Source organism: Sinocyclocheilus grahami, unplaced genomic scaffold, assembly GCF_001515645.1.
Source record: "Sinocyclocheilus grahami isolate Dianchi unplaced genomic scaffold, SAMN03320097.WGS_v1.1 scaffold99.1, whole genome shotgun sequence".
Classification (NCBI taxonomy): domain Eukaryota; kingdom Metazoa; phylum Chordata; class Actinopteri; order Cypriniformes; family Cyprinidae; genus Sinocyclocheilus; species Sinocyclocheilus grahami.
In genome coordinates, this window is record NW_015505278.1 from 640,934 (window position 1) to 663,600 (window position 22,667).

The window sequence follows — 22,667 nt, forward strand, 5'->3', positions numbered from 1 at the left end:
GCGAACTCCGGTCCTGGAGAGCCGCAGCCCTGCAGAGTTCAGCTCCAACCCTAATTAAAACTCACCTGCCTGTAGCTTTCTAGTAACCCTTCAGACATTGATTAGCTTGTTCAGGTGTGTTTGATTAGGGTTGACGCAACACTCTGCAGGGCTGCGGCTCTCCAGGACCGACGTTCGCCACCCCTGGTCTAGACGGTCAGCGCTGCGCTATAGGAATCGGCTGACGCGTGTTCCGCGCATCCGTCAAACGGTTCCAAACAGAACCGATGCTCGGGACTCGTTGAAAGAGAGGAAGCGGCCAGAAGCAGTGAAATGTAACAACATCACTGACCTGTTCAGGGCTTGTTCGTATCTGTAAATACGCTAGATAGTTTTGTCTTTATTAACCTAGTTGAGTATTAAACTAGTATCTTTTAGGCTATCAGTAGCACCCCATTATTATCATCATTCAGAATGCTGTGCTAAAAGACATCAATATCGATGGCAAAGTTACATTAAAAAATTTAGCAGAGACAGATAGTCACATGGATTTATTGTACAGGGAGGGAGGGAGCTAGAGCAGACAGCAACACAAAAGTAATATGAGTAACAGCCTAATAATTCAATAGTGTATGAGACTTTTTCAACAAATATATTGTACACATTTATTTAGGCACTTTAGAAATTGTGTTAATACACTACTAGTCAAAAGGTTTTGATCAGTAAGATGTTTAATGCTTTTTTAAAGAAGTCTCTTCTGCCCACCAAGCCTTCATTTATTTGAGCCAAAAAACAGTAATATTGTGAAATATTTGAACTAAAATGTAATTTATTCCTGTGATTTCAAAGCTGATATTTCAGCATCATTACTCCAGTCTTCAGTGTCACATGACCCTTCAGAAATCATTCTAATATGCTGATTTGCTGCTCAAAAAACCTTTATTATTATTATTATTATTATTATTGTTGAAAACAGATTTGATTTTTTTCAGGTTTCTTTGATGAATAGAAAGTTCAGAAGAACAGCATTCATCTGAAATAGATCTCTATTGTAATATCTCACAATATTACTGCTCTTGCTGTACTTTGTATCAAATAAATGCAGGCTTGGTGAGCAGAAGAGACTTCTTTAAAAAACATTAAAAATCTTTAAATTAAAAAAAATTAAAAACTTTTGACTGGTAATGTATATTTGTATGAAATAAAGGTTTATTAAATCTAGGGTATTCAAGTCATTTTAAGATAAATAACAGGGGTGGGGGGTGGGTGAAGGGAAAGGGAAGTGAAGGTGCAGTGCAAGAGGGAACCTTTAATTATTTTCTAGGGATGCACCGATATGAAAATTTTGGCCGATACCGATAACCCATTATTCTTTATTTTTGAAAGCCGATAACCGATATGTTGGCCGATAAATCTATATCCAAATTGTTATATACTTTTTGAGAGCCTGATTACAAAAAAGGTCTCATCATTAAAAGCCACATCCCAAACACTTCAACATAAGCAGCCTAGTTTGAACGGTGTACGTTTTAAAAATATTTTTACTCTCCCATTACCAAATTTAGTCATAAAAAAGTCTTACAAATAAATAAAATAATGCATAAATAATGCAAACAAGTCACTGGACATCATTACACATGTAAAGAATCAAAATGAATGCGCCATAGATCAATAAAACGGAATAGCCTCTGCACGGACAATAATTAAATGATTTTAATTACTAAACCATATTGTTGATGAAAATAATAAGAGAAAAATACAAGTGGTTGTTGTTATTAATAATATATCAATGATTTTGAAAAAGTAACAAATTAATACCACTGTTTTAAATAGCAGCCATTGAGCTGCAGCTCAAGCTGAAGCTGAAGAGCTGAATGAACACGGTAAACTGAAGCGTTTTGCTGGCAGCTTATTTAACTCAAGGAAATGCATCCTGAGATTAATATTAATACAACATAAACATAATATTACAACTTATATATGAAATGACAAATGACGCAGTTATTGCATGCTATAGTCAGAATGTGTGATCCTGTTGTGGATGCGCTCTTCCCATAACAACGCGCTGAAACACGGCAACTAAACCCAAAGAATTCACAACGTTTTATTATAATAATGTTCTCATTAGAATGTTATATACACGACATTCCCAATCATAGTTATTAATGTTGTGCACTGCTGTTTGAGCTGCGTGCGCTGAGCTAAAGACGATCACCGGTAAACTGAGAGCAGAAGAGACTTCTTTAAAAAACATTAAAAATCTTTAAATTAAAAAAAATTAAAAACTTTTGACTGGTAATGTATATTTGTATGAAATAAAGGTTTATTAAATCTAGGGTATTCAAGTCATTTTAAGATAAATAACAGGGGTGGGGGGTGGGTGAAGGGAAAGGGAAGTGAAGGTGCAGTGCAAGAGGGAACCTTTAATTATTTTCTAGGGATGCACCGATATGAAAATTTTGGCCGATACCGATAACAGAAAAAATGAGCATTTATCAGCCGATACCGATATGGTGGCCGATATATCGTGCATCCCTATTATTTTCCATGGCCCCAAACTAAGGATTTAGACCTTTTTTATGTGATGGTCATACAAATAATAGGGTTGTCTGGTTTCAGAAATTGTTGTGGATATATAGGCTATATACAGGAAATAAGGGGACAAAATTGCACCTTTTGGGTTACAACAGCATGTCACTGGAACAGGACCCTTAAAAGGACATATCTGTTCCTTTTTTACCCCCAATAGGTAGGCCTACAAATTAGTACCTTAAAGGTAAGAATTGCTACTCTTAAGGTACTAATATGTATGGTGTACTGCTAGGTGTCAAGCTGTTGTCAAGCTACCCCATTTTGGCCCTTTTTTTCTGTGTGGCCTGGATGAGTGTGAGATTTCCCGGTCTGAAATTGCATCCAAGTCCGGCCCCTGGGCATAGTCTGCCCTATAGCATGGTGTATTTTTATTTGTTTTGTTAATAAAAGTTCTATGTTTTATATATAGGCTAAAGTGAGTTTGACGTATTTTGTTGTTACATTCAAGCAATTGACACCGAATTGCAGCCAATTCGCACGGTGCTTTTAAGCTATTTAAAAGCAAAGGAAAGCGAGGAAAAGAGGGAACGCCCCTGCCCCTGCCCCCACGGTGATACCGATATTATCGAGTTGTCACACGTCGATTAACCGGTGGGAAAATGTTCTCACCGTCACAACCCTACACTGGACCCCATTGACTTTCACTGAATTAATAAAACAAGAAAATATTTAGCAAAACATAATTGTGTGTTTCTCAGAAGACAGGGTTTGGAATAAACATGAGGGTGAGTAAATGACCATCTTCATTCTTTGGTGAACTATCCATTTAACTGAGAAATAATTTCTTTCATACACAAGTAAAATAAACAGACTAAACTAAACACAAATTAATCAAAGTCAAATCGGAACAAATTTGGAATCAAATTGACATCTTGTGAATCCAATCTGGAGTCTGTATAAATACCCAGCACCAGGTTGCTAGGGTGTTGTGGGTGACTGCTAGGTGGTTACTCAGTTATTCTGGGTGGCTGCTTACTGGCTCAAGTCCAAAGAGCCCATCCCCAAGTCTACTGATAATCTGGTCTCTAGATATGGCTCAGGTCTCTCCTTATATTTGTTTTTGGTATCGTCTGCCAGGGAGGAAAAAATGCAAGTCTGATCGTTTAGAAAAGTAATAGCACACAGAGGCACATTTTGAAGTATCATTCACACCCGTAGCACAAACGAGTTACGTGCCAAAGTTTAGTACTTACAGTGAGCAGTAGTAATAGTACTGCAAACAGCATTAATAAATGAATCCTGAAGATTCAAGTCAACTCCACTGAGTTATTCAATATTACTCTTCCCAAGATTAATGCATATTCACACACTGTGACTATTATTAAAAACACACTGCAGCCTGTTGGGGGATGAGTTACGAGATGACTGCCTGTTCAACAGTGTTTTCACCCATTTCTCTCTCTCCCTCTCTCCAGTCCTGAACTGCACCATGGCTTTTTCTCCAGCACTCCGTCTCTCTCTTCCTCTTTCTTGCTCGCTTTCTATGATGGTCAGGAGGAGAGTCTGCGAGCTGATAGGCTCCTTTGGGAGGGAGGGGGAGGGAAAGAGAAAGAGTGAAAAACTCGTCTGAAGTGAGAATATGTGCTGATTTAATCAGATAAAACAGAACACATTTGGTGATTTTGATCACAGTCCATTGTCTTAAACAGAGAAAGACTGAGAGAGGCGCAAATAACAGAGCAAATGAGCTGAAAAAAATTAATAAAAAAAAAACCTTCCTGCTGATAGTTTGAAGCAGAGAATGTATGTGGTTGTACACCATTGGATCCGAGCTTTGAGACATTGCATATTCAAGGGCAATCTTGTATCCACTATATTGTATCAATACTTCAAATGCATGTCAGTATTTATTTATAAATTTAAATGTGCTTTAATTTAAACCAGTGATCCTCAAATCTGGCTCGCGAGATCCACTTTCCTGCAGAGTTTAGCTCTACCCTAATCAAACACACCTGAGTTTGCTAATCAATGTCTTCAGGATCATTAGAAAATCACAGGTAGGTTTGTTTGATTATAGGGTTGGAGCTAAACTCTGCAGGAAAGTGGATCTCGCAAGCCAGATTTGAGGATCACTGATATAAACCAACATTATAGGTTGCCTAAATCAGCAGAAACTATTAAATAAGCATTTCCCAGTCCAGTTAGAGCTACTTCTTTAGTCAGATTAGGGATGCAGCGATTAACCGGTTTCGCGATTAACCGCGCTTTAAAACGTCACGGTTAATTAATCGTAAAGGTTCCGCTAAACCGAGTGTTTCTGTTACACGGAACGGAACTGTTGCAGCTTGCGCAAAATGAAAAAAGTTACACTAGCGGTGCACCAGCTTAAAATGACGTGCTTATCAGAGGCATGGAGGCTACTACATATATTAGATTAACTGTGACAGAGGGGCCAAACAGCGAAGCTTTATTTCCACCAGAGAAATGCTTGTCGATAGTTTGGGACCATTTTGGGTACACCAAGAATGACCAGGGTGTCATTTAAATATTGCTGTAAAAAAAAACTGCTGCTAAAGAGCGAATACATAAGGGATCATGCACGACTAGCTGTACATTGAACGATTTTAATACACGACGTGAAGGCAAGAACCACCTGACACGAAGCTACAGCTCGTTAGCTCCGCATTCTGCCCGCTTCAGATCAGAAAGAGATGAAATAGTGCGGTAAGATCACATTTATTTGAATTAATTAATTATAACATTTAGCTACTTGAATTAATTATGAGAGAGAGAGAGAGAGAGAGGTGACAGTTGCCTGTGTGAATTAGCCTACCTGCGTCTGTGTGTCTCTCCAGTAGGCTATTCAATCTATTTTATTAATAAAAGTAACAGGGCAGCCTTCTCAAGAAGTTTGTGTCCTCCTGAATGTTTGTACACGTGTGCAGCGCGATCTCCGAGCTCACAAACCAAAATAATAGCCACATGTAAAGTCATATGTATTATTATAAAGATTATTAAAATGAATAGGCTAAGTATGGATGACACTTGATTACAATATTTCAGTTTATTTCCATCATTAGTAACAGTTTCCCCTGTGGGACAAATAAAGTTAATATTAGTCGTATATTAATAATAGGCTACTTCATTAACTTTGTTATTTACTATCCCTGTTGTAGTATTATTCATAAGTAAAAACCAACAAGATTTTTTTTCACCATGTTTCCAAATTCTCTACCCCAGGTCCAAAAGAAATGTAAAGAATGTACAAACTGAAAACATTAAATACTTTTGCGATCTATTTCCATTTGTTATTTTCAAAAGAGAAATACTGTCATGGATGCTTACGGAGCAGGTCACCTTTTTTAAATTCCAATGGGAGAGATGGACTTTTGTTTGTCTTTTTTATTATTATTTTTGGCTGTATTGTTGGTTACGGTGTTATTTCTGTTTCAAAAGCCAGCAATAAATAACACTTTGATATCTAAAGAGTGTTCATGTGATTTTATACATTAGTAATGTCGGGAAATGAATAAATGCATAATAATCGTCATAATCGTAAAACCGTGATTATTCCTCAGACAATAATCGTACTAACAAAATCTATAATCGTTGCATCCCTAAGTCAGATTACCATCTACATATGAATTTTGCTATAATTGCATAAGATTCTAGATGAAAAAACCAAGATGGCAATAAAATGTCTAAAATGTGCATGGTACATTTATAAACTCTGAATTTTTCCAGAGAGCTCCGACTTGTACCACCTAACCAGCTTCAAATATAGAGTAGTTATCTTGTAATATTTCTGTTTACTATTGACTAATTTCTTAATTATGAAAGATTAAACTGAAAATATACACAAGACATAGAATTCTCTTAATATAGCTAGAACAGAGTTGGATAAATAAAGTCATGCTAAATAGGGTGACTGTTGTATTGTGGTTTTGTCCTTTGATTCATATTAATTTGTGGTTAAAAGTGTTGCCATTGATCACACCACAACCTTAAAATAGAGTTTCTGACAGTCTTGCACTAAAACAGACAATCACACTTTCACGTTATCCCTTACAAACACAAACACACCTGCATGTCTCCATGCTGAGATGTGTGCACCGGTGCACGAAATGAGGTGCAGCGGCGAGAATCAAATACGAGATTAGAGGCGGAAGAAAATCGTGGCCCAGTGATGTCACTGCAGTGCAGCAAATTAAGAGGCTATGAGTGATGATGATCTCACCCATCTTCACTCCGCCTGTGTCAAAGTCTTATTGTTAAACTGACAGACAACGAAACCCTTTGGAAACATCCATACCGGGCTGAGCCTGCCACCCGTTGGATATAACAGAGGCTCAAAACATCCTTGGGTTTCCAGCGCACACTTTGCTGCCATAATTGGCTAGCAGAGACTGATTTGGATTTAAAACCAGCTCTATGCAAGAATGAAAAATGAGCGAAATTACAAATTAAAGTGCTTTTGAATCAAAGCATGATTATTCTCTGCAGTACCCAGGCTTACAAATTAATCAGGATTGAGCCTTGATGAAGCACAGGAAGTTTGGCAGGAAGCCTCTCCTGTGTGTGTGTGTGTGTGTATATACGAGGAAGTAACTGACCAGGTGGCCTGACAGTCTGGCCAGCTGTCAGCCAGAAGACCGTAGCTGGTGCTCACCTCTGAGCAGTCACAGCTGCCATGCTAATTACCTGCTCCAACCGCACTAATCACTGACTCCAGGTCAGTCCTCCATGACCCCTGCTTCTAGGAGAACTGGCCCATAATGCACTAAAGGTGGAGTAGGAATTGATATTTCAAAGTATTGCAATGTTTTATTGCACAATACAGTCTCAGGCAAAAATCTATATTTTTAGTTACATGAGTGTTTTTCAGTGCAAGTCTGACTTTTTATGCTACAACAAACGTGATGGAACTACGGTACACATCATTGTGTACCAACTCTCTACACTAGTTCTATGGCTTTAAGTTCAGTACTTTTTTGTGCAAAGCAGTGATGTCCAAAGAAGATGAATGACTAACTTGTTACTAAAAGATAGGGATGCACGATATATCGGCCACCATATCGGTATCGGCCGATAAATGCTCATTTTTTCTGTTATCGGTATCGGCCGGATAAGAAAATTTGGCCGATATCTTAAAGCCGATAAATAATGCATTATTTCCTTCAGAGACACTTCAGATGCGCGCTGTTCGTTTGTAGCCTTTTGTGCAATTGTACGTTGTAATATTGTGTTTATTTGATGTATATCTGATTTATCTCATATAGAATGCGTTTGGTTAAGTTAAAAGAGCGCTTCAGTTTACCGGTGATCGTCTTTAGCTCAGCGCACGCAGCTCAAACAGCAGTGCACAACATTAATAACTATGATTGGGAATGTTGTGTATATAACATTCTAATGAGAACATTATTATAATAAAACGTTGTGCATTCTTTGGGTTTAGTTGCTGTGTTTCAGCGCGTTGTTATGGGAAGAGCGCATCCACAACAGGATCACACATTCTGACTATAGCATGCAATAACTGCGTCATTTTGTACATATATAAGTTGTAATATTATGTTTATGTTGTATTAATATTAATCTCAGGATGCATTTCCTTGAGTTAAATAAGCTGCCAGCAAAACGCTTCAGTTTACCGTGTTCATTCAGCTCTTCAGCTTCAGCTTGAGCTGCAGCTCAATGGCTGCTATTTAAAACAGTGGTATTAATTTGTTACTTTTTCAAAATCATTGATATATTATTAATAACAACAACCACTTGTATTTTTCTCTTATTATTTTCATCAACAATATGGTTTAGTAATTAAAATCATTTAATTATTGTCCGTGCAGAGGCTATTCCGTTTTATTGATCTGTGGCGCATTCATTTTGATTCTTTACACGTGTAATGATGTCCAGTGACTTGTTTGCATTATTTATGCATAATTTTATTTATTTGTAAGGCTTTTTTATGACTAAATTTGGTAATGGGAGAGTAAAATTATTTTTTAAACGTACACCGTTCAAACTAGGCTGCTTATGTTGAAGTGTTTGGGATGTGGCTTTTAATGATGAGACCTTTTTTGTAATCAGGCTCTCAAAAAGTATATAACAATTTGGATATAGATTTATCGGCCAACATATCGGTTATCGGCTTTCAAAAATAAAGAATAATCGGTTATCGGTATCGGCCAAAATTTTCATATCGGTGCATCCCTACTAAAAGATTGCAATTTCACAGTTCTAATCACAAGAAATTAAACAAAATTAAAATATTATGCTTTTATTTTGTCTTAAAAGCAAAAACCATCCTGAGATTCAAATTCTGAATCTGAAGGAACCACAAAATGGGTTTCAAATTCAGAACAATAATTAGGTAACAACGTGACCACTAGGCAATTTTTTTTGTTGTGTGCAGCCATGTTTACGGACAAAATGCCACTCCTGTGGAAAAGTATGAAAAGGTTGAATAGCATGAAAAGCATGAAAAGGTTGATTATGGAAAGTGAGAAAAAATAATAATATATATATACACAGTGCTGCTTGAAAGTTTGTGAACCCTTTAGAATTTTCTATATTTCTGCATAAATATGACCCAAAACATAATTAGATTTTCACACAAATCCTGAAAGTAGACAAAGATAATCCAATCAAACAAAGGAGACAAAAATATATACTTTGTCATTTATTTATTGAGAAAAATGATCTGGTGTTAAATATTTGTGAGTGGCAAAAGTATGTGAATCTTTGCTTTCAGTAACTGGTCTGACACCCTTTTGCAGCAATAACTGCAAGTAAAGTTTCTTGTAACTGCTGATGAGTCCTGCACAATAGTTTTAGCTTGTAGGAATTTTAGCCCATTCTTCAGTACAGAACCACTTCAACTCTGTGATGTTGGTGGGTTTCGTCCTATGAACTGCTTGCTTCAGGTCCTTCCACAATTTCAATTGAATTAAGGTCCGGAATTTGACTCAGTCATTCCAAAACATTAACCTTGTTCTTCTTTAACCATTCTTTGGTAGAACAACTTGTGTGCTTGGGGTCGTTGTCTTGCTGCATGACCCACTTTCTCTTGAGATTCAGTTCTCAGACAAAAATTCTTACATTTTCCTTCAGAATTTGCTGGTATAATTCAGAATTCATTGTTCCATCAATGATGGCAAGCCATCCTGGACCAGATGCAGCAAAACAGGCCCAAACCATGATACTAGCACCACCATGTTTCACAGATGGGATAAGGTTCTTATGCTGGAATGCAGTGTTTTCTTTCTCCAAACATAACGTTGCTCATTTAAACCAAAATGTTCTATTTTGGTCTCATCCATCCACAAAACATTTCTCCAGTATTCCTCTGGCTTGTCCACATGATCTTTAGCAAACTGCAGATGGGCAGCAATGTTCTTTTTGGCGACTCTGCCATGACACCATGGTTGTTCAGTATTCTCCTGATGATGGGCTCATAAACCATTAACCCTTTTATTACATTTAGTTGCTTAGAAGTTAGCCTGCAGTCCTTTGAAACCTAGTGGACTTTTACACGTCTTGCTTTTAGAGTGTTCTTGGTTGGTGGAGCACTCCTGAAGAGGGTAACAGTGGTCTTGAATTTCCTCCATTTGTACACAATCTGTCTTGACTGTGGATTGGTGGAGTCCAAACTCTTTAGAGATGGCTTTGTAACCTTTTCTAGCCTGATGAACAACACCAACTCTTTTTCTGAGGTCCTTAGAGATCTCATTTGTTCATGCCATGATACACTTCCACAAACATGATCAAACTTCGATAGATTCCTGTTCTTTAGATAAAACATGGCACACACTGACACCTGATAGTCATCTCACTGATTGAAAACACCTCTGAACAGATGGACTCTAATTTCACCTTCAAATTAACAGCTAATCCTAGAGATTCACATACTTTTGCCACTCACAGATATGTAATATTGGATAATTTTCCTGAATAAATAAATGACAAAGTATATATTTTCCATCTCATTTGTTTGATTGGGTCCTCTGTCAACTTTCAGGACTTGCATGAAAATAATTGTTTTTGGGTTATATTTATGCAGAAATATAAACAAATCTAAAGGGTTCACAAACTTTCAAGTAGCACTGTATGTATGTGTATATATACAGTGGGTACGGAAAGTATTCAGACCCCCTTAAATTTTTCACTCTTTGTTATATTGCAGCCATTTGCTAAAATCATTTAAGTTTATTTTTTTTCCTCAATGTACACACAGAACACCATATTGACAGCACACACACACACACACCACAAAAGATTGTGGTTTCCTTTGTGGAAAAGCTGATCACTAAGATTAGAGGACCTCCAGACCTGTTAAGATTTTTCTCTACACTCAAAAACAAATGCCAACCTCAGTAACCTGCAGATAAGAACAGCAAACCGTTTTGAATTTAATGAGTGCTTCAGCTAGCTTCAAGGAGAATGGCAAGGAGAATTCTTCTCCAAATAAATGTCTGTGCTCCCTCTGTCTGGGGAACCTGGGACCTCTTTTAAAAATAGCTGGGTTCCTTTTTGAGAGCTTGTTCGCAATGTCTGTATCTCTGCCTCCATTTCCTTCCCAGCTGTGTGTTGATGGCCTTGTTGTTGTGATTGCGAAGTGCTGGAAAAGGAAATTATGCTTATCTGGGGTTGTTTTGGCGGATGGTCCTCTAATGTTCAAGCGGAGATGTGGTAAGACGAGGTTGGTCTTCAATCAGCTCTCAGAGAACGCAAATGTGATGACGGTGCCATTTTTGTAAAAGGGTCTATTTGGGATTCCTGAACAGTGAGTTCAGTGACACAGTCCTGTGGAATACCGCAGCCATTCCTCACATGTCATTCCCATATTTCTCCCTCTCTCTCTCTCTCTTTTTCACCAGTACAGCTTTGTAACTAATCAGAAACTTGGGAACACCGCTTGTAGAATTCAGTAAAGCTCTAGTCTATAATAAAAATGACAAAAAAGCCTCACAAATATAAGATCAATCCACACTCTATTTCTCACACAGCCTGAGAAAATGTTAAGGCAACGTAAAATTGAATAATGTAATTCAAGTCTTTAAGCATGATTGCCGATACATTGGCATCTACTGTCCAAAGCGGCATATTTAAATTAGGAATTTCAGCTAGTTGGTTAGTTAAAACATTTTGTAAATATTTGTAAAAAAAAATTATTTATTTGATGCTTTCAAAAAAAAGTGACGTGACATGGCCAAGTATGGTGACCCATACTCAGAATTTGTGCTCTGCATTTAACCCATCCAAGTACACACAGACACACAGCAGTGAGTAGTGAACACCAGCAGTGGGAAGCCATTTTTTTGCTGCAGCGCCCAGGGAGCAGTTTTGGGATTGGTGCCTTACTCAAGGGTCTAACCTCAGATGTGGTATAGAGGGTGGAAGAGAGCGCAGTACATTCACTCCCCTCACCTACAATCCCTGCCGGTATCAAGATTCGAATCTGCAAACTTTGGATTGCAAGTCCTTTGGGTTAGTATACAGAAAGTCTAATAGTTTTATTTGATTTTGCATATCTAAATACTCTCAGACTTCAAACTTCCTGTTATGCTATACAGTATATTTGGGTCTGTCTGTTAATTATAGTTTTGTGCAATATAAGATTATAGTTGTGTATCCGAATTTGAATATATGTAGTTTTGCATATATGGGAATAAGAAAAAAAAAAGAGCTTTGAGAATTCTCTCCCCTGAGATGAGTCATAAATAAAGTCCCAGGTTTTGCAGAGGAGATGTCAGAAGAGGAGCCAAGGGCTTTTATAAGGTACAAAACAAGAGCCAAAGCCCCTCAGCAGCTATAAATAGGCCACATCAGCACTATAAGCGTGAGGTGAACAGAAGCAATGTGTCATGCAGCATGTATAAGCTCTCTTAAAGTGGTGCAGTTGTGTCCTCACACTGAATGATGCTCAAACATTGATCAACTGCTTCTCCTTCCTAAAAAACTCCATTACTGAATCTGTGCTTCAGAGCCATCCTCTTTTATCAGTTTAAGTACCATAGCTCCTGAGTCTATTTCTCCTTACTTGCTTCTCAAGCAATACTACATCCATCATCCACAAAATTACAATGAGTTCATAAGTAAAAGCTACTTATCTGTGAAGCAGTTTGCTCTTGTGGAGCAGTGGACTGAGCATCCTGAAGGGTAATCTGTATTCTGAAAGGCTGGGTGGTATTTTCCCCAGACATGTTTGAGAATTGAGAATTGCTGTTTTGTCTTTGCTGCACAACATCATTTCAGCTGTCTGGTTCAAAATCAGCAGCACTTCACCTTTAACCCTGACACACTCCAGACTCAGATTTCTGCTAGTTGAATAGTCTCATGATTATTGACTATGACTGTAAAGTCTGGTTTAGGCATGTGCAAAACTATACATTCGAAATCAATCAGTGTGGTGGGTTTACTGAAAGACAGACTTAACGAAGCCCCATACATTATAGGCTGCTTTCGGCTTCTCCTAAACAAGTCTGGGGGCATTTATATGACATACTTTTGTGTTCAAAGACAACTAGATTGAAAGCAATACAATGGAACAGAATGCAAAGATTTTAAGGTGTGTTTTTTTAACTATTTTTAACCTGACACATGACATTTTTAACCTGTGCGTCATGAGAATGCAACACTCGTGACAAGGCACTCAAACAAATATGCAAGCTGCAACGCAATAGCAAAGGAAAAGTGCCTTACAAGAAGAGAAGATTTTAAAAAACTACCTAAAATACACGTTTATATATACAGTGGGTACGGAAAGTATTCAGACCCCCTTAAATTTTTCACTCTTTGTTATATTGCAGCCATTTGCTAAAATCATTTAAGTTAATTTTTTTTTCCTCATTAATGTACACACAGCACCCCATATTGACACATATTTAAATTAGGAATTTCAGCTAGTTGGTTAGTTAAAACATTTTGTAAATATTTGTAAAAAAAAATTATTTATTTGATGCTTTCAAAAAAAAGTGACGTGACATGGCCAAGTATGGTGACCCATACTCAGAATTTGTGCTCTGCATTTAACCCATCCAAGTACACACAGACACACAGCAGTGAGTAGTGAACACCAGCAGTGGGAAGCCATTTTTTTGCTGCAGCGCCCAGGGAGCAGTTTTGGGATTGGTGCCTTACTCAAGGGTCTAACCTCAGATGTGGTATAGAGGGTGGAAGAGAGCGCAGTACATTCACTCCCCTCACCTACAATCCCTGCCGGTATCAAGATTCGAATCTGCAAACTTTGGATTGCAAGTCCTTTGGGTTAGTATACAGAAAGTCTAATAGTTTTATTTGATTTTGCATATCTAAATACTCTCAGACTTCAAACTTCCTGTTATGCTATACAGTATATTTGGGTCTGTCTGTTAATTATAGTTTTGTGCAATATAAGATTATAGTTGTGTATCCGAATTTGAATATATGTAGTTTTGCATATATGGGAATAAGAAAAAAAAAAGAGCTTTGAGAATTCTCTCCCCTGAGATGAGTCATAAATAAAGTCCCAGGTTTTGCAGAGGAGATGTCAGAAGAGGAGCCAAGGGCTTTTATAAGGTACAAAACAAGAGCCAAAGCCCCTCAGCAGCTATAAATAGGCCACATCAGCACTATAAGCGTGAGGTGAACAGAAGCAATGTGTCATGCAGCATGTATAAGCTCTCTTAAAGTGGTGCAGTTGTGTCCTCACACTGAATGATGCTCAAACATTGATCAACTGCTTCTCCTTCCTAAAAAACTCCATTACTGAATCTGTGCTTCAGAGCCATCCTCTTTTATCAGTTTAAGTACCATAGCTCCTGAGTCTATTTCTCCTTACTTGCTTCTCAAGCAATACTACATCCATCATCCACAAAATTACAATGAGTTCATAAGTAAAAGCTACTTATCTGTGAAGCAGTTTGCTCTTGTGGAGCAGTGGACTGAGCATCCTGAAGGGTAATCTGTATTCTGAAAGGCTGGGTGGTATTTTCCCCAGACATGTTTGAGAATTGAGAATTGCTGTTTTGTCTTTGCTGCACAACATCATTTCAGCTGTCTGGTTCAAAATCAGCAGCACTTCACCTTTAACCCTGACACACTCCAGACTCAGATTTCTGCTAGTTGAATAGTCTCATGATTATTGACTATGACTGTAAAGTCTGGTTTAGGCATGTGCAAAACTATACATTCGAAATCAATCAGTGTGGTGGGTTTACTGAAAGACAGACTTAACGAAGCCCCATACATTATAGGCTGCTTTCGGCTTCTCCTAAACAAGTCTGGGGGCATTTATATGACATACTTTTGTGTTCAAAGACAACTAGATTGAAAGCAATACAATGGAACAGAATGCAAAGATTTTAAGGTGTGTTTTTTTAACTATTTTTAACCTGACACATGACATTTTTAACCTGTGCGTCATGAGAATGCAACACTCGTGACAAGGCACTCAAACAAATATGCAAGCTGCAACGCAATAGCAAAGGAAAAGTGCCTTACAAGAAGAGAAGATTTTAAAAAACTACCTAAAATACACGTTTATATATACAGTGGGTACGGAAAGTATTCAGACCCCCTTAAATTTTTCACTCTTTGTTATATTGCAGCCATTTGCTAAAATCATTTAAGTTAATTTTTTTTTCCTCATTAATGTACACACAGCACCCCATATTGACAGAAAAACACAGATAAGAACGTCTGAGACCAGCCACCCAGACAGCTCCTGCAACAATCGGTTTGCATAACGAAAGAATTTCTGCACAAACTGTCAGAAAACGCAGCGTAAACATAAAACCATGTCTGCATTTGTGATCGGAGAAATGACAAACAACAAGCGCTACTCTACACTGCTCAAAACTTCCATTTGAATCGTCAGTGGCAAATCCTTTAAATATAAAAAAACGTACTTACAGTCTGTGAGTCAGAACAGCCGGCATTGTAGTCTACTCTCCCAGGATCAGGAAACAGTCCTTCATAAAATGTGCTGCACACATCTGAATATTTGGGTTGAACTGTTCTGGAACAGTGCTGTAAATACAACTTAACCACTGATTTCTAGTCGTGTCCTCTTTTGGAAGGCCAAACAAAGAAGGCGGGCGGGCTTGAGTGAGCGGAGGCCGGCGGGCTAAAGTGAGGAACGGCCGGCTGGCTAGAGTGAACTGTTGGCCGGCGGATTTGACGAAGGAGCGGCCAGTGGGCTTGCAGCAACCACATGTGACGACCCCAGGCTGGACTCTGCTTCATCCACGGTGAAAGCCGATCCGGCGATCCACAGCGCGAAGTTGATGTATTTACTCAGCGACCAGCACGGATCAGCTCTAGGCATGACGAAGCAGATATTGTCCTATTTTGGAAGGCCAAACAAAGTAGTTTCGCTTTCACAACGAAACACACAGCGCCTTCACGACATGGCGGCAGCAACAATACTACAGCGAGAATAAAAGTTACGCCTTCTTTCTTTGCGTGAACATTGGGGCGGCGTTATGCAAATCTTCCCACATTGTGACGTAGGTATGTGGGGGCGTGTTAGAACGAGCCATTTTAGGTAGGCGTGGCTGACTCTGAACTTTTATAAAGAATATCTCTTTGGATTTGAGACTTTAGTCTTTGCAACTTTACAGATCTTCTTTATGCACCAAGAGCTTGTAACACTCCAAAGAGAAAGGAAAAATTGAAATCGCATCATATGACCCCTTTAAGTTTTTAAGGAGCGGGCAACTCTAAAATAAAATATACAGCTGTGCTTAAGGATATTTTGTTTACTTCCTACTAATAGTTTGAAATAAACCTCCTGAATAGCTGTCAAAAACCTTGCAAACTTTGCCAAAGCTATTAGTTATTTATTTTTAAACACTGTATCCCAGTGGACTGATGAAATCTAGTGCAACCTAATGCCCCAAATTTACATTAAACTATTGATTTAAGACAGCTTTTGTCATTTTTGTGTGAAATATCGATCAAGAGGACCTGTAAATGATCAATGGAAACTGGGAAATCAGAAACTGAGTGTAATTAGCGGTGTAATCAGTCTGGTAACAGTTCCCCAGTTAGTTTATTGGTTAGAATGCAAGACCGAGCGGCACAAATCTCAGTTCAGTACAGTAAGCTCAAGTGTCCCACTCACTGCTTCCGAAGAGGTCAGAGTGCAAAATCTGTTTGTTGACTCAGTAAAAATCTCACTGCTGTTTGCACAGAACAGGAAAGTGAATGCAAGCTGGACAAAACTTAATAAAAGATAGAACCTTCAAAAGAGGGGAAAAAACACCAGATTAACTTCTTTGTCAGGTATCTAAATTTCCAGTCTGACAGATTACTTTTGCCAGAATGAAAAACAATGGATAAACACGGAGCTTATTCTAAGCTATGATAAATAAAAGGAACACAATGATATAAAAAATCTGGCTGATACCATAGACTGTATAAAAACATGGATGTAGTGTCCGTGATGTCACCTGTAGGTTTCCGAAGAGCGTTTTTGAAGCCTAAAGCAGGCGGAGCCGGCCGTCGCCATCTTGGCAGCGCGTCACTCCCGGATAATCGAAAATGGGCAAAGAGGCGGGAGCTGGTTGCTGAAACCACAGCCACCTAGCTTGACAGTGGTGACAGCAGCAGCAATCCACCCGTCACTCAAGTGACGGGTGGATTTCTTAATTGCTTAATTATGCAGAACTTTAAGGCTAACGCTCATATACTCTGCTACTAATGCATCCCTAATCCATAGTTATGATGCATTGCACGAAAGCAAAACAACATACGTCAGGCTTCTGAAATTTCCCAATTCTAAGAACCGGCTTAAGCAAGTAATGTTTCTGGATAATAATACTTCTCTGCTTTGAGCAAAAAGAGGTAGTGAGTAACACATGACCTTCAGTAATTCTGTGTTGTTGAGTAACAGTTACGAAAAATAAATGCAGTTTTGCAAGATTAAAACAAAAGCATCGAAGCTGGCTGCTCAACACACACTAGCTGCTAGGCCGTATAACAGGTGGCTGACACAGGAAACAAATCCAGACTAAACATGAAGCTGTGTTCTGCAAACGCTGAAGAATCAGAGACACAAACACACAACAACCCAATCAGACTTCAGATCATTTACATGGCTGCAAGTCAGTCAGGGGTTTTACAGCACGACAGGAGCCGAAGCAGCCAGCCTCCCGCAGTTAAAGGTCTAATAGCAAATCCCTTGACGAAGAGCATTTTGCATCTAGATGCTTTTATCTATGTTCAGTATATCAGATACAAGTTGTGCAAATACTTCAGTGGCCATCCGTTCGGAAACTCTCTCTCAACTGTGTTGTGACACTGCCTATGCGAGTATGAAACTGATGTGCTGCATTCTGCATTAACTCTGCTTTTGTCAAAAGAATCAATTTGAGTCAATGCTTCACTGCACACACGTCTGTATTGACCTTCACCACTCCCACCATGTCTCGACGATTACTGCTAAAGAGGGATCAAACAAGACGTGAAGACATTACGCACAACACATGACTTCAAACACAATGCATCAGAATCTCCGACAGCTGCTTTCACTGATTCAAGCCAGAGCGGCTGCTTATTATGAAGCAGATATTAATAGATCGAGGTTGATTGCATGATGACAACCTCCACAACTGAAATAACACGTATATCATTATAGTAAAATAAAATGAGCCACAAATCCCATGAATGACTGTATACTACCACATTACAGTGGCATCAGCTCCTCGATCTGACCGTGTCCAAAGACAGATCAGCATTCCCGTCATGAGCACATTACAATTCATCACTGGTGTCCAGACAGCTGAGGATGTGCAAGGCTAGTGGAACTGCATGCCAGGGATGCGATAAGACTTTTTAAAAAGCACTCAAGAGTACCTGTGAAGAGACAGGTAAAAATACAGATTTTTGTTTGGTATACTCACAATCGAGGTGTTTCTTTTTGGGTCCACTGACTTCATGCGTTGTGGCCTTGCAGACGGCTTTGCTGATGGCTGATCCAGTCATGCTGTGCTGGGCCGCTGCGATGCGATCTGTGATGGACTGTCCTGACATTTTTATGCAACTCTGAGATATGAAAAATGACTTGATCTGGTCTAGCTGCAAAAGGTGTCTTTCCACTAAGATCTAAGTATAGGAGTTGACGATTTTACAAAAGTACACTCGATACAAACTGATGAGTTTGATACGTTTCGAAGTCAACTGGCACTTATTCATAAACTTGTAGCAAAAATGGAAGGAAAACGTGACCTAACTAGTAAAAATATCACAACTAGATATGCCGTAACTAATATGGAGGGGCGATCTGAACTTTTGTTAGCTAAAATTACTCATACAGCGTTGGCACCAAGAGCAGATACTTGTAATATTGAAGTCTGAAGATACAAAACAACTGTTGGAAAATGTCATAGCTATCAGTCAGGCCAGCTCAGAGGATTCAGGCCGAAAATATCACCTCTCAGCCAGCTTGTGCCTCACCAACATAGACCTTTTAAAAGAAAACAAAGTGGATCTGGGAAGCACCGCAGACTAGCTTGTGATTAGATAGGCAAATCTGTTCTGTGGTTTTTCCTGTCTTTATGAACCTACTATTATAATGGCACCAAGACCTAACAACTCCGACAGGTTTCCTTGCGAGAAATATGCATAGACATACAAACCAAACCCTATGAGAGACTTGGCAAAGAGAAAAAAGAAAGCTGGACCAACTCAAAAATGTAACTAAACCGTTAACAAAACAGAAGTATTATGTAACCAATCTATTTAAGCGACTTATCTAATCGACAACCTAAACTATCTGTCCAGCCAGCTGAGTAGATAGCTTAAATCACATCTGAACTTGAATTAGTGCTCCAGCTTTCTTATTAGACACTACTAACAAAAAACAATCCTGTGCGAGCCTAAGCTATGCATAGATTACACAAAATCTTCAAAAAGAGTGGTAAATATTGTTAAAAACAAGTCCAGCACTCATCCCGACGAGGACAGCTGAAAGTGTCCGGCTCAAGTTGGACTCCAGCCCGGTGAGCCAGCGCGTCTAACCGGATGCCTGGTTCTCTTCCCTTCCGTCCCGCTTAAAGTCTCCCTTAGTCCGCGAATACGACACGGTTCCGCCTATGGTGAGACCGAGAGACGTCGAGCTGTTCGGGACTCAATGATGGGGTGGTGTAGCTGTAGAACCCCTGTCTGACGCTGTGTCTGTGGTTCGAACTGTCAGCTCTACGTTATTCCGGTTTGCTGAAGAATGCGCTGGCGGAGCCGTGCAGGACAAAATGGCTTCGCTCTGATCAGGTGAACGAAGAGCTGGAGTTTGATTGGGCGGGAGCAAGTGGCGTTGACTCGTTCGTGGGAAATAGCGTTGCCACTCTTTACTTGGATCCTCGTTGTGATTCTTTCTTGACAGCTGATCCATAAATTATTTGCCTAAAATGCCCCCGGAGATTTTAAGTAATGCTCAACTTTTGTAATACATTTAATACACACACACATGTCAAAAAAATATTACATTTTTTTTTTTGCATTGCCATTTGGGAATCACAAGCGTTCATGAATTACTTTCATAATGTTTTCATAGGATATGTTTTATGTACATTTAAAGTAATGTAATTTAATTACAATAGAATTAATTTTTGGTCCGCATTTAATATTTTGTGCATGGATCAAGATCAATCAGTCAGATTGGTCCGACAGTGAGACTATACAGTACGCATTGTGTCTCTGTTGAAATTGTCTTGTATTTGTATAAATATTCAAAATTATTCAGATTTCGAAATTAATCATTATTATTAATCACGTAAGGGAATTTAAAGGTTAATTATGTATTACTGTATTATTTTAGTTTTAAATAATTTATAGCCTATATTGCAATTAACTGTAAAAAAAATTTGTTGTTTGAAATGTGCATTCTGATCTTTTGAAGTAGCCTATAAATATGTTCGGAATGTTTCTTCAAAAGCTTATGACTCAGTCAACCTTTTTTATGTGACTATGTCTGCGTTTCTCTCTGAAAACGACATCCAACAGTTTCAGAAGCAGAACAAAGCTTTCAGATCACTTTGCCCTTGTCTATTCACATGTGAATGAGTGACTGACTGTGTTGTACTATTCACCGTATTATGACACCCAACTGAAGCAAAATGAAGATCAGAAACAGTGTCCATCAGCATGAACGGAGTCGTTTTCTGTTTAATGCCCACTTAAGAGCTGTGAGATGTAATTTGGTTTAAAATACCACAAAATACCATTTGATCTGTTAATGAAACACTAACTAAAAAAAGACACTATAAATATATTACAATACACTGTGATATAACAGATTACACAAATGCAATCAAATAACAAGACACAATAGATGTATTACACAAAACAAACATTTCACATTTTGCTTGATTTTTTTTATTTCCACATTAGATTTATACAAAGTAGAATGTAGTGTATTACAGTGAACAAGTGCATTATTGAAATGTTAAAACATATGTCCCATAACCCTGAATTAAAAAAAAAAAGTGATGACCTTTGACCTTCTCTAAAGCATTAAAACCCAGTGTGTCAAAAATGAGGTAAGCAAAAGTATGTTTCAGAAGGGAAGTACAACATTTAAACACACCTTCTCTGTATGAGGAAGTGGTTTAAAGAGCAAAACCACAATGGTGTCGAACCTAGACTTCATTTGGGAGGAGCATGAGAACATGTCTCATTCTAACATGTAAATAGCTCATTTGAACTTGTGTCACATATGGCTATATATAGTCTACTTTAAAAACTGATGACACTCTAACTAGATGTCAGAGCAAGCTCTTAGGTTATGCTTAACAAGACAAAACATTTGTGTAAGTAAACCTGATTTTTTAAATAGCTGTTTTAGGTTTTTACATCACTGACAAAACTACTATTAAAACAAAATTACTATAAATTTACTAAGAACCTATTCATTGTGTGGTATTCATATGCACAAAGACAATGCATTTGCAATGAACGTTAATATTTTTGACACTGGAAAACACAAAACATTAAACTGATCTACAAAATGAACATCTAGTCCAGCAGATATTTTGGATACTTGCAGTTAGACAGACCCATCTAGAGGAAAACAGATGCAACTATTTCCATGGCAACTAGATCCAGCAGTAGCCCTTGGCAACAGTTTCTGCAACTGATCACTTCCTCAGGGAGCATCCTACTTATATAAACAAGAGATGTTGACTTGAAAATAACACAATGTGGTTCAAATTCTGCTTGTAATAGAAAATTGCACTGGATTTTTTTTATTCTAAAAACGATTCTGGATCACTGTATAGATCATTAAAAATAATTAAAATACGTGGACCAAGAAATAAAAAAAAATTGGTTTCGAAATTGTTTCATAATTATTTTATCTTGTTTTTACAAAAGGTCTTTATACATTCATATAAAGTACAGTGTGTGGTACTGCAGATTGTGTCACAATAACGCAAGCAGAGCATTTGTGAGTGAGTTCTCTTGACTGACAGAGCATGGAAATCCTGCTGAAATGGTTTACTCCTCCCTCTCATTCAGTCAACACTTGCGTCATCTGTTTAGTCAAATGCCTGACTCCGTAGATGCTAAATGAATGCTTTTACTGCCAACATACAGTCAGGTTTTAGAGCTGTGAATTTCACATTTACAAGTAGTCATTTGGCAGATGCTTTTAACTCAAGTGACTAACAAGCGATAAGCAATTTATTACACAAATTCTGTCTTACACTTTTAACATTCTGATGTTCTTAAGGTGAGCTTTAAACTCTGCTACATAAATTAAAAAGAATGATTTATAGTTAAGTGTTTCATAAGGAATATGGGAACAGAAAAACATTTGTATTCAGGGATTTTTCTCTAACCAATGTGTAATATTGGAGAAAATAAGCACATCCAAAACACCTTCAACAGGTGGAGGACCAAAACAGAAAACACGTTGTAAACTGTTCAACTATTCCCTTTATTTTCCAAATAAAACAGCAACACTTCAACCAGAGATTCTCAGAGATTTATAAATTGCTGTTTTAGTTTGAAAATAAAGGAAATAATTGAACGTTGTGCCAATTTTCCTTGTTTACTTTCACATTACATAAATACAGCCTTGCGAACCCCTGAAAATTAACGTCTGCTTAAACTTCTCAAGATGACCAGCATGAGTGCTTTAGCACACAAACTAATCTCACAGTCATGAATACACACACTCT

At 38.2% G+C, this 22,667-nt stretch overlaps 1 protein-coding gene across 4 annotated transcripts in view; it reads right to left on the reverse strand.

Annotated features, from left to right (window-relative positions):
* Window positions 1–19,753, reverse strand: part of LOC107588138 (phosphatidylinositol-binding clathrin assembly protein-like) — a 75,840-nt gene extending 56,087 nt beyond the window's left edge. For 3 of the 4 annotated variants that reach the window (XM_016276148.1, XM_016276149.1, XM_016276146.1), the window contains exon 1: window positions 18,393–19,753. In XM_016276148.1, coding sequence (XP_016131634.1) covers window positions 18,393–18,522 — 130 coding nt within the window. In that variant the 5' untranslated portion in view covers window positions 18,523–19,753. The remainder of the gene's footprint in view (window positions 1–18,392) is intronic. The other variant, XM_016276147.1, reaches the window with a different exon arrangement.
* Between the last annotated feature and the right edge of the window lie 2,914 nt (window positions 19,754–22,667).